This window comes from Dasypus novemcinctus, chromosome 8 (genome assembly GCF_030445035.2).
Source record: "Dasypus novemcinctus isolate mDasNov1 chromosome 8, mDasNov1.1.hap2, whole genome shotgun sequence".
Classification (NCBI taxonomy): Eukaryota; Metazoa; Chordata; class Mammalia; order Cingulata; family Dasypodidae; genus Dasypus; species Dasypus novemcinctus.
The window spans coordinates 122074726-122086879 of record NC_080680.1 but is presented as its reverse complement, the minus strand read 5'-3'; the positions used below and the strand labels follow the sequence as shown (position 1 = coordinate 122086879).

Genomic DNA, 12154 nt, shown 5'->3' with positions numbered 1-12154 from the left:
GGGTGGCTCTCCTTACAGGGCGCACTCCTTGCACGTGGGGCTCCCCTACGAGGGGACACCCCTGCGTGGCACGGCACTCCTTGTGCACATCAGCACTGCATGTGGGCCAGCTCCACACAGGTCAAGAAGGCCCAGGGTTTGAACCGCGGACCTCCCATGTGGTAGACGGACGCTCTAACCACTGGGCCAAGTCTGCCGCCTCAGTGCCATCTTGATCATTGGAAATAGTAATGGCTTTTTTTTTTTTAGTAAATTTTTTTATTGACTTTTTAATAATATTACATTAAAAATATATATATATGAGGTCCATTCAACCCCACCACCCCCACCACACCTCTCCCCCCCCCCCCAGCAACACTCATTCCCATCATCATGACACATCCATTGCATTTGGCAAGTACATCTTTGGGCACCTCTGCACCTCATGGTCAGTGGTCCACATCATGGCCCATACTCTCCCCCATTCCATCCAGTGGGCCCTGTGAGGATTTACAGTGTCCGGTGATTGCCCCTGAAGCACCATCCAGGGCAGCTCCATGTCCCAAAGACGCCTCCACCTCTCATCTCTTCCTGCCTTTCCCCATACCCATCAGCCATCATGTCCACTTTTCCCAATCCAATGCCACCTTTTCCATGTGGACATTGGATTGGTTGTGTCCATTGCACCTCTATGTCAAGAGGAGGCTCAGATTCCACATGGATGCTGGATGCAATCCTCCCACTTTCAGTTGTAATCACTCTAGGCTCCATGGTGTGGTGGTTGTTCTTCTTCAACTCCATCTTAGCTGAGTGTGGTGAGCCTAATAAATCAGATTGTAGGTGCTGGAGTCTGTTGAGGCTCAGGACCTGGCTATCACATTGTCAGTCCAGAGATTCAAATCCCCTAAATATATCTTAAACCCCAACACTAACTGCAACTCCAGCACATTAGCATGAAAGTCTTATGAAGAGAGATCTCATCTGAGTCCAGATTCATCACACATAAACACCAGTTCCAAAGAGGGGCCATCTGACCTGGTAGTTAACCCCATCGGCCATGACCATAACTCCCATGGGTCTCTTTAGCCCTCAAAGGAACCAATACCTGGGGGTTGTATCTGCTTTATCTGTCTTTCAGACTCTGCTCAGTTGTGCATACGGGCAATCCTTCTGACAGCCTCCAGACTCTTTTTTAGAGACTCGTAGCCATATAAACTCATTTCTCCTTTCCATTTCCCCCTTACTTTAGGTCAAACAGCATTTTAAAGTCATGTTATTTTATGTAGACAGGGATATTCTGCTGATTCACATTGAACCTTCCGTATAAGGTCATTTTCCAGTTGCATCATCAGTTGGTAGTTGATAGTGGTCCCTCGGTGCCAGGGAGGCTCATCCCCGGGTGTCATGTCCCACGCTGGGGGGAAGGCATTGCATTTACATGCTGAGTTTGGCTTCGAGACTGGCCACATTTGAGTAACATGAAGGCTGACAGGAGGAAATTCCCAGGCACAATGCTACTCTAGGCCTTGTTCTTATTTTAGGCTTATCAGCGCACAAGCATAGTCATTAGCGTCAGGGGCTCACTGTTGAACCCTCACTTCCTCCCGGTCCCCGCCGCTGCACCTGGGAGACTGTCGCTGCTCCCCTAGGGACCACGACAGAACACCACTGTCCAGGAACCCAGTACCCCCCCTGCTGTGGTTTTTAATTGTTGCCACTATGAGTATATCCAAACGTTACCATGCACCCTGGACATATGTTCTGTACAGCTCCCTGTCAGCCATATATCACCTGTCAATGGTATCCTATACCAGTATTCCTCCATTGCCATTGTTGAACCACTCTGTGATCCAGAAAGTAATGGCTTTTAATCTAATCAGATCCAAAGCCCCAGAACCAATTCAGAAATCTCATCCTTAAGGTTCTGTTTCTCAAGAACCACTCTCAAAAAAAACGACACTCTTTGTACCAACTATGTAGATATAGATATAGATATACATATACATATACATATACATATATAGAGATACCCTGTTGGTTCTGTTTCTCTGGAGAACCCTAACTAATAAACATGTACATATAGGAATAAGTGTGTTAAGTAAGTTGTTATTTTATAAGATTGAACTTGCTTTTTTCCCCTATCAAAACATGAGCACATAAAATGGATGAAACTAAATGAACTAATTGAGGGCCTACTTTAAGCCAGCCACTGTCTCATATGGTCTTACATAATTTCAATTAAGCCCTAGCTTTGTATGGTATAAAATATGGTTTCAGTAATGTTTTCACGGATGTCATCCATTAAAATGCAGTTTTCATTGTAGCTTCCCTTAGAGTTGTCTATTTACAAGTTCATAGAACTGGAGTGACTTTGAATGCATCTAATCCAAGCCCCATGTTTTCAGAGGAGTAAATTAAGGCAAAAAGGAATCCAGTGGCTTGCCTGTGGTCAGTAGCAGAGCTAGGATTAGATCCAGATCTCATCACACAAGGTAGTACAATTCTGTTTCATGCCATTTCTATCTAATGGCAATTTCTTACATTAAAAAAAAAAAGCGTTATTGAATTTTTAAAAAATCACAATAAACACGCATTCCTTCTGGTTTCTAAAAATGCAAACCTTTTAGAAGTAGGTCAAGTAAAAAACTAACGTCTCCTTTACAACTGCATAATCCCACTCTTCAGCAGTCACCATTCTTTTGGTGCACGTGCATAGTTTCTTACATGTTAAAGAGAAATTTACCTAGCCGAGTTGAATTCAGTAAGACAATTTATGAAAGGCACTCACTTGCTCCAGTGAATCAGGTAAATCGAGAACGGAGAGGATGTTTGCCCCACCTGTATGCGTTCATCTTCACATGCCATCACAGGTGCCTTAGTGAGTGGTTGGGGAAGGTTGCTGGAGGAGTTTTGTTCCAAATCACAGAGAGAATGAATGTCTCAGAGGCCAGAAAGAGAGCTCCTGAGCTCCGTGAGGCCTTCTCGCCCTGGAACCTTCCCTTCTCCTTTGCGCCAAACCCCTCTCTTTCAAGAGTGAGCTCAGATCCTTGTGTATCTAGTGCAGTCAAAACATGTCACGTTTGATTTGTTTATTCTCGAAATGTTGCTATTCTATGCCCCACAGTTGCTTTTAATTTAGCAATTCAAGTGTATGGAGATCCTGAGCTGGGCTTCAGAGCCGGCACAACTACTGAGAAAATATACTTAAGGCCCCCATTAGCTGGTCGTTTCAAGTATTTTTCAGCTCTCTAGGATGTGTTCTGGTAACCGCTGCCGCTTAGTGTAGTACCAGACTCCAAGTACAAGAAATCCTGCTCAGATGAGACCAGGCACCAGCAAACGGCCCTGGGACGTGTTAGCACAACAGCCTAAGCAGCATCGTGGCTAGCCATGGTGCACCTTTCAAAGGAGGCGGCGTGAGGACCCTGCAGAAAGAGTGCTTTGGGAGGCTGTTCAGAAGACTCTCCAAAGTTGCTGCTAATTCACTAGATGATTTCAGGCCACTTCCTGCCCCTCTGCGGGCCTGTTTCCTCCTCTCAATGATGAGGGGTTGGGACAAAGCAGGCTCACCTAATCTCTTCCAGCCTCTCATTTCCGTGCCCTCTGGCCATTATCCCAGCTGGAGTTCCACTGTGGACTCAGTTCCTTGTTTCCCAAAGCATGGTGCCCGGACTCTCTATCAGAAAGAGCTGGTGTGATTGTATAAGAATGCAGATTCCTGGGCCACATTCCGACCTTCCAAATCGGAATTGGGAGAGCGTTGGGGGAAAGGAGGCAGGCAGGAATTTATATTCTAACAAATGCCTTATGAGTCTTGGGCACGCTTAGTTTCGAGAACTGCCGATATAGTTCAATAAGAACCATTCTGTTAGCCCTGAATTCCCTAGCCTTATCAGAGGTTGGGAAAGGATATGCAATAGAGATATAAATTTTCCAGCAAGCAACTAATTTATTTAACGAATATTTGTTGACTGGCTACCGGTTATCAGGCACTCTTCTAGGCAGGGGGCAGATTTCTGAAGAAGACAAAAGCTCCTGCCCTCATGGGGCTTACACTCCAGTGCTGGAGAGAGAAAGTACATATATAACTGCTGTGATGCTCTTGGTGGGAAGAGAGATGTGGTATCATTTTGTTCTGTTTTGTTTTGAAAGGGGTCATGGTCAGTTAAATAAGAAAAGAAATCGGGGAAAATAGATTCATTGTCAATTTTTATAGAGTCGCTTTTAAAAGCATGAGAACCTAAGACTATATATACATAGCTTGGCTCATAGAATTATCACATTTGAAATTTTTGGAGATGTCAAGGCCTAAAGAAAAGTAACATTCTAAGGGAAGGGAAAACATCTTAGGATGTTTATATATTCAGCTTGGACTGATGGTGAGATGGAGTAAATATTAGATTCCATTCTGCTATTAAAGCATCATATTGCTGATTTTATTGTGGTAACATATATATAACATAAAACTTGACGTTTTAACCATTTTAAAGTGTACAATTCAGTGACATTCATTCTATTCACAGTGTTGTGCTAGCATCACAACCATCCATTACCAAAACTTTTCCATTTTCTCTAATAGAAATTTTGCACCCATTAAGCCATAAATCACTTTTCCCCAGTCCCTGGTAACTCCCATTTACTTCCTGTCTCTATGAATTTGCTTAATCCATATATTTCATATAGGTGGAATCATACACTTACACGTCATTCCCTTATACATTGCTGATTATTTTAAGACCAGTGTTTTCACAGACTCTCACTTAATTCCCATTCACATAACTTATTAGCTCTACGCTGTTGCTGAATTCTGACTTGTGTGGCTGTCTTATTGCTAAATAAAATGCTCATGTGCAGACAAGTTTTATTTTAAATAATAACGATTGCTATTGTTTGATGCTCTAGATTCCCATTCTAGGTACTTGGGAGAAAGCTCCATTAGGCATTAGCTGTCAGTAAATGTCATACTGTGTCTTTGACTAGTGTTAAAGCCAGATTTTTGATGGATCAATGATTCTTGTAGCGTGGGATAAAAAATTAGCACAAGTACGAAAAAAAATTCATTTTAAAAGTCTTTCTGCATTTGGCCTATGTTCAATTGAAATGAACAATAGAAAAATATTTCTAGATTATCTTTGGTGAATCCCAAACCTGCCTAGCCCAGAGATGGGGTGATGTAGGGGAGCACAGAAGCAAACTGGGGAGACAACCTGTTCCAACTCCAGGTCCGGTCTTCCTTTGGGTGAGGTTCTGTAACCACCTAGGCCAGGCAGAGAAAGACTCTAGAATGTTCTGTTTCTTTGAGTTTTATGTTCAGTAAAGGAAACACTTGGTTTTTCTTTTCTTCCAGCAATGGTTGCTGACCCTCCGGTCACCCCCAAGGTACCGGTGGCTCAGGCTGAACCCAGTTTGGCTTTGGAGGGTCTGCCTGGAGCCTGGCATGCTGAGCCTGCCGGCTTTCCTCCTTGCTGGAATCCAGTGAAAACTGCACGCATGGGGTTTGCAGGGGCTGCGTTCCCCGTGGGCAGGATGCGTGAAATGTGAGCCCAGCAGAGGCCAAGTCCCTGGATGGAGACCAAGTGCCTGGTGGGCTCTGAGCAAATTTTGGAAGCAGAGAGCTTGTCGAGTTGCAAGCCACGGTCATTTTGGGGAAGTCAGTGCTGGAGCGATGCTGCTTGGTCCCAGCCGGGAATGTTTACGTCTCGTAGGCTTTATCTTTTTCTCCTCATTTCATATACTATTTCAAAATAAAATAATGTTGACTCAGCATCAGAGTCTAGGCAATAACATCGTGCCTGGTATGATTAGCAACATTCAGTAATCACGGAACGCAGGAGGCAGAAAGGAATCTTAGGGGTCGGCTAGTTCAGTCTCTTCCTGTTTCAGTGACTCGAACAGCTCCAGAGAGGTTAAGTGACTCACCTAAGACTGCACAGGAAGTCAGTGCCAGAGGCTGGACAAGGACCCCATGAGCTGCTACCTGGCCCACCATACTTTCCTCCACTCTGTATTACCACTCACTCAGGAAATGATCCTAGAAAGTTAGGACTGGAAATTGGAAACCTTCCAGGTCAACCCCTTCCCCCATGTTATAAATATGGAAGCCAAGGGCCAGTGGTGGTTCCAAGAACCTGTGGTCATCATCAGTGCGACCACTGTCACCATTTGTTACGTGTGTTCTTTGTGTCTAGCCTTCACATACATGATCATGTTTACTCATCACAGCAAAATTTGGGGAAGTTTTACAGAGGAGAAAACTGAGGCTCAGGGAAATAAGTTACCCCAACCACACTCCATGGCTGAGTTACGTTGTATTTCAAATGAGGAGTCAGGACAAAACTAGGGTTAAAGTAGCTGGGCTCTCTGTCTAATGCTGTTTTCGTTATCTTGCCTGCCTTCTGGGTAAGCACAGATTAAAAAGACTCCTAAGACAAGTGCGTCATTTTCTCACTCCAAAGTAGCTCTACAATAAGCACCTGGCTGCTGAGAATGTTCTCCTCCAGCCAGGTTAGGGCATTGTGGCAAACGTAGGCACTCCCCTGACTATTCTTTCATCAAACAATGTTTAACAACTATTTATTGAGGGTCAATTATATGCCCATCATTGCAGTGTTGACAGAAACGCAGACCGATGAGTAAGAAATACCTAGAGACCTCCAATTAGAGTACAGCAGAATGCTTTAAAAGATTGCAGAAGCGCTCCGTGGAGTCCCAGCTGTAACCAGCCAGGAGGTGTAAGACTTGAAATCAAAGGGCTGATGTGAAGTCCTGGTTCTCCCACTCCTTGGTTATGTAACTTGAAAAAGTCTCTTAGCTTCTCTGAGCCTCAGTTTCCTCCTTTGTAAAATAAGGATCAAAATGAGAAGGGAGGAGAAAAGCACCTTTGGCACTGTTGGCAGCAAGGAATTGATGTGCATATTTATGGAGTGTTTCTGGATATTTCAAGTCCCTGTGTTGTTGGTTGGTTCCTTAATTATTATCTTGTTATCTTAATCTTCTTGCCAGAAGCAGGAAAATTTTTCCTCCAGTGATTCAGGAAAAAACCTGGCTCTACCTGAATATCCAAGAGCTGAATAGAGACTTTATTCTGGCGTGGACCTTCCTTCTCTTAGGACCCTCTCAGTTGGCACAGTCCAATAGCACTTTCTGCAGGGATGTTCTATCCCTGTATTGTCCAGAACAGCAGCCGCTAACCATTGGTGGCCGTCGAGCACTTGAAATAAGGCTAATGTGACCAAGGAACTGAATTTTTTATTTTATTTCATTTTATTTAATTTAAATAGTCACAGGTCCTGAGTCTGATGGTACACAGCAGCCCGGGCTCTACCAAGGTGCCTACCACCCCACCCCCCGGGCGTGTTTTATCCCATAGAAATCCATCCACAGCAAGCAAACATCATTCTCTCCTCCCATCAGTTAAGTGTGTGATGCTCAATGTAAGCATGCATGCAAATCACCTGGGGGTCTTAATAAAAGTTTGCTGGGCCTCAACCCCAGAGTTTCTGATTCTGAAGGTTTGGAGTGGAACCCTAATGGTTCATTTCTAGCAAGTTCTCAGGTGGTTGCTGCTACTACTGGTCCAGGGACACACTTTGGGAACCACTGAGTTAATTTAGCTTCCAGTTTAGAGACAGTTATATTTTGGCGGCATCATTAGACCCTGGAGGCCGCTTGGCTAAAACAAACCCCTAGGGTTCTCAACACTGGCTGCCCTTGGGAATCCCCTGGGGGAGCTTTTTTTTTTTTTAAAGATTTATTTATTTATTTATTTCTCTCCCCTTCCTGATCCTTCCTCCATTGTTTTCTCTCCTGTGTCCATTCACTGTATGTTCTTCTGTATCCGCTTACCTTCTTGGCGGCACCAGGAATCTGTGTCTTTTTTACTGCATCTTCTTGCTGCATCTGCTCTCTGTGTGTTCAGTGCCACTTCTGGGTGGGCTGTGGTTTTTTCGCACAGGGTGGCTCTCCTAGAGGGGCACACTCCTTGTGCATGGGGCACCCCTATGCGGGGGGCACCCCTGCGTGGCATGGCACCCCTTGCGCGCATCAGCACTGCGCGTGGGCCAGTTCATCACATGGGTCAGGAGGCCCTGGGTTTGAACCCTGGACCTCCCATATGGTAGACAGACACTCTATCAGTTGAACCAAATCCACTTCCCCTGGGGGAGCTTTTTAAATACCAGATGTCCACACCCCATTTCAGACCAATTAAATTAGGATCTCTGGGGGACCAGTTTTGGTGTTTTTTTTTTTAACTCCCCAGATGGTTGTAGTGCCCAGCCAAGGTTGACAACCTCTGTGCTAATGGGACTTGAAAATATTTTCTTTAAGTGAACACAGTAAAATTCGCTGTACGTATATCACAGGGCCCTTGTGAGAATCAAATGAGATTGTGGGTATGAAAGAGTTTTGTAAGCCATGAAAGCTAAAAGTTAGGGTTTGGGCATTAGTAGTCTTCAAAGAGCCAATCTGCAAATGATGCTGTTATCCCCGATACATTGGAAATAACCCCGCTTTCTGTGGTTTGCCTTCCAGTACTGCTCCACTGACCAGGCTGCTGCAGGCACAGACGCTGAGCACGTCCAGCAGTTCTACAACCTTCTGACCGCCTCCATTGACGTATCCAGAAGCTGGGCCGAGAAGATTCCCGGATTTACTGATCTCCCCAAGGAGGATCAGACGTTACTTGTAGAATCAGCCTTTTTGGAGCTGTTCGTTCTCAGACTTTCCATCAGGTAATCACTATTATTTTGTCTTCCTTTTGCCCACTGGTATGTGGTTGAAGAAGTTTGAAACCTGCTGAATTTTGATTGGCAAAAATTGCTCAAAAAGCATATAGGAAATAGGATCAGACACAGAAACCTGAGCAGGAGGGAATTGAGAGAGCCCTGGGCTCTGCATTTGAGGCCCAGTTCTAATGGGAACTTGCCATAGGACCCTGAGCACGTCATTTATGTCACCCAACATTCCGTTTCCTCCTGTGTAAAGTGAGGAGGTGGGACTTGGTGGGCTCTGAGGTCCTTTGCACCTCCAACAGACTAGGATTCTGGAAAGATTCTCGTGGTACATAAGGTCCATCCTGAGAGCAAGTGTTGCTTTGGAACATTGTATTTACCTCATAGGTTTCTACTTAATAAGTGACTATTTATTACACAGATGGGGCTGTGAAGAGCTCCCATGTCTTCCCAATGCTCAGTGTTTACTCTGAGAGTCGCTTCTTGATCAGAAGCTCTGGTTCAATCTATCGGACTCTGTGAACAAAAGAAGAGAGAAAGTGGCTTTTCAGAAGGCCAGGAGCTGGGATATCAGCTCCCTTCATAAATGCCACACTTAGATTTTTTATTCCATCTTCCTTGCTTCCTTTCAGTTATGCATTTTTAGGAGATGGGGCCAACATGTTACCAAAAATTATAGGAAGAATAGTCAACTTGCCTGCCCCCCTCCATCCCCCTTTCTCTTTTTCCTCCGGCTGCCTCCTTAGTTTCAGGCTATCTTACCAGAAATGAATATTTGATGTGCAGGTGCCTGTGCCTCCTCCCCAGCTGTTGGGGTTTGGTGGACCTTAGAGGAAGTCTGGAAATCTGAATGTTTAAGGTGTTCTTGATTCTGGCCGGGGTGGGTCGTGTTTTGAACTCTTGATGGAGTCCTCCTGGCCTGTGTGCTCCCATCACACAGGGAGCAGGGGGAGGGCCGGGGGGTTGTCGTTAGAGTGCCAGCAGCGAGCATGCTGCACAGCCTGTCTGGTATGCACCAGCTATGCTGGCCACAGAGCCGTCATCTTGCAGACACATAGCAAAGCTCAGATTCAGGAGCCAGTAAGTTCCAGGCAGGCGGGCACCAAGGTGTCCTATTACCAAGCTTCCTCCAGTGCCGGGTTCCAGGAGTGGCCCTTCCGTGGTGCTCAGTAAGTACTTGCTGAATGAATGAATGAATGAAGAGATACTGCATTGAGTATCTCCAATACAAGATCGTCCACTACGTGGCAGGAGATTTGGAACTTAAAGGAAAGCTGAGGTTCAAACAAGGGCCATGTTAGCCGCACCTAGAGCTGGATGGGCTCTTGCTGTGTGCTGTGGGCTTCCACCTCCTTTCTGTTATTTCAGTCTCTCAGCAGCCTTAGGAGGTGGCACTTAGAATTCCTGTTTTATTGATAAAGAATAGGAAGCCCAGAGAGATTCAAGGCGTTCCGAAGGTCACACGCCTAAGCAGGGATGCCCGACTGGAAGTTAGAACCATTATAGTCTACTTCCAGGGCATCTTTCATAAGAGGAGAATGGGACAATTATGAGCACAATAGAAATTTTGGGGAAGATTTAGAAATACCCCCCATAGCCCCACTGGGAAAAGCAGAGAAGAGAATCTGAATTATAGATTCTTTTTTGCATTCAGCCACTTTTTTGTTTGGGACTGACATCAGGCTCTTGCAGGGACTTGGTGTTTTTAGAATCTACACCCCAGAATTGCAGTGTCTGGCCTGAGGCCTCATCAGTTTTTGACATTTAAGAGAAGGAGGGAGAGCGAAGGGGTACTGGACACTCTCCTGGGTGCATTGCAAGGAGAGGTGGTACTCTGGGCACAGATGGGGCGGGGGGAGTCTGAATGGGCATGTGCATTCCTGATGTCAGGTTGAAGAGACCTGTCTAATGTGCCTCTGCCCCCCATTTACCACCACCCCCCCAACCCCCTGACTTGTCTTGTAGGTCAAACACGGCTGAAGATAAGTTTGTGTTCTGCAGTGGACTTGTCCTGCATCGACTTCAGTGCCTTCGTGGATTTGGGGAGTGGCTCGACTCCATTAAAGACTTTTCCTTAAAGTTGCAGAGCCTGAACCTTGATATCCAAGCCTTAGCGTGCCTGTCCGCACTGAGCATGATGACAGGTAAGCGCCCCCTACCACCCCTGCAGCCATCGGCCCCCCTTTCTCGCCTTTCCTGTGTTTTAAGGTGGATTCTGGCCTTGGCCATCACCAGAAAATTAAAGAAAATGACCGCCACTTTTCTGCAGTCTGTTAGGTTTAACCTAGTCTAAGCCAGGAAACATGCATCTATAGGATACTGGAGTGGAATTCCAGGAAAGAGGGTCTCTGCTCTTTTGAATTGTTGTGAGCAAACCCGACACAAGGACATCTGAATTTCCATGGCAGCTGTTCGTAGCTGGCCTGTCTGCTTCAGGGATTATTTTCACAGGAGTTTTGAAGGAACATGACTTGAACCAGCCTGCTCCCCCACTTCCTCGGCTAGTGACCCAAAGTAAAGCCAGTGAGCCACACACATATAAAATACAACCTGATTTCATACACTTGATTGGCAGACGACTCTGGAAACTGGGCATTTGTAAAAAGCAAAAGTGGTTCAACTTAGCTTTTAAAAATTAAGAACCAGAATCATAAAACATACTCAGGAAACATAAAATATATATTTATTTTATTACAGTCTCCGTATTCTGCTTCTCCCCTCCTAGATGTCTCTCCCTTCCTACTTCTTGGGGAAGGATCCTAAGGCTGACAGAGGGAAACAGGCCTATGGGGTAAGAGAGGGAATGTCCTCTCCCAGTGGCTGTCACCACGCAGGCCGTGGCCCCCTTTGCCTCTTCTTACTTCCCCGGTTTCCTGCTAAGATCTCGCCCTTCTTGGTCCCACAAGGCCCAGTGAGGCAGTGATGGGGTGGAGGTTCCAGGAGAGGATAGCCAGACCTGGGCGTTGGACTGAGGGTTCAGATTTGACACCCTCTGGGCTGGAGAGACCATGCGCTTCAGGCAGGTGTGAATCGCGCAGAGGACCTAGTGTAATCTACGGTGCAGACGGAGCCCTCTCTCTGATGCATCAAAAATGTGCATTGATTTGCCCACACACTGCTTATGTGCACCTTCTTGGTACGTCACCTGTTACCCAAAGTGAGAAGTATCTGTGTGCCCTAAGGCTATTCATCGTTTGATGGTTTACATGAAGGCAAAGAGAAGGAAATGGCATGTGCTGCAGTTAGGAATTACACCCCAGCTTGTTCGCTCAGTATTCCAAGTGGAACCTGACCACCTCCTGGTCTTTGGTCCTAGATGAGGAACTCTTTTTTTTTTTTTTTCTTTAAGATTTATTTATTTCTCTCCCCTTCCCCCCACCCCAGTTGTCTGTTCTCTGTGTCCATTTGCTGCGTCTTCTTTGTCCACTTCTGTTGTTGTCAGC

At 45.7% G+C, this 12154-nt stretch overlaps 1 protein-coding gene across 2 annotated transcripts in view; it reads left to right on the top strand.

The window, feature by feature from the left end:
* Nucleotides 1–12154, top strand: part of NR4A3 (nuclear receptor subfamily 4 group A member 3) — a 44533-nt gene that overhangs the window by 15470 nt on the left and 16909 nt on the right. For both annotated transcript variants that reach the window (XM_058302616.2, XM_004457489.5), the window contains 2 exons: nucleotides 8512–8711; nucleotides 10677–10855. In XM_058302616.2, coding sequence (XP_058158599.1) covers nucleotides 8512–8711; nucleotides 10677–10855 — 379 coding nt within the window. The remainder of the gene's footprint in view (nucleotides 1–8511; nucleotides 8712–10676; nucleotides 10856–12154) is intronic.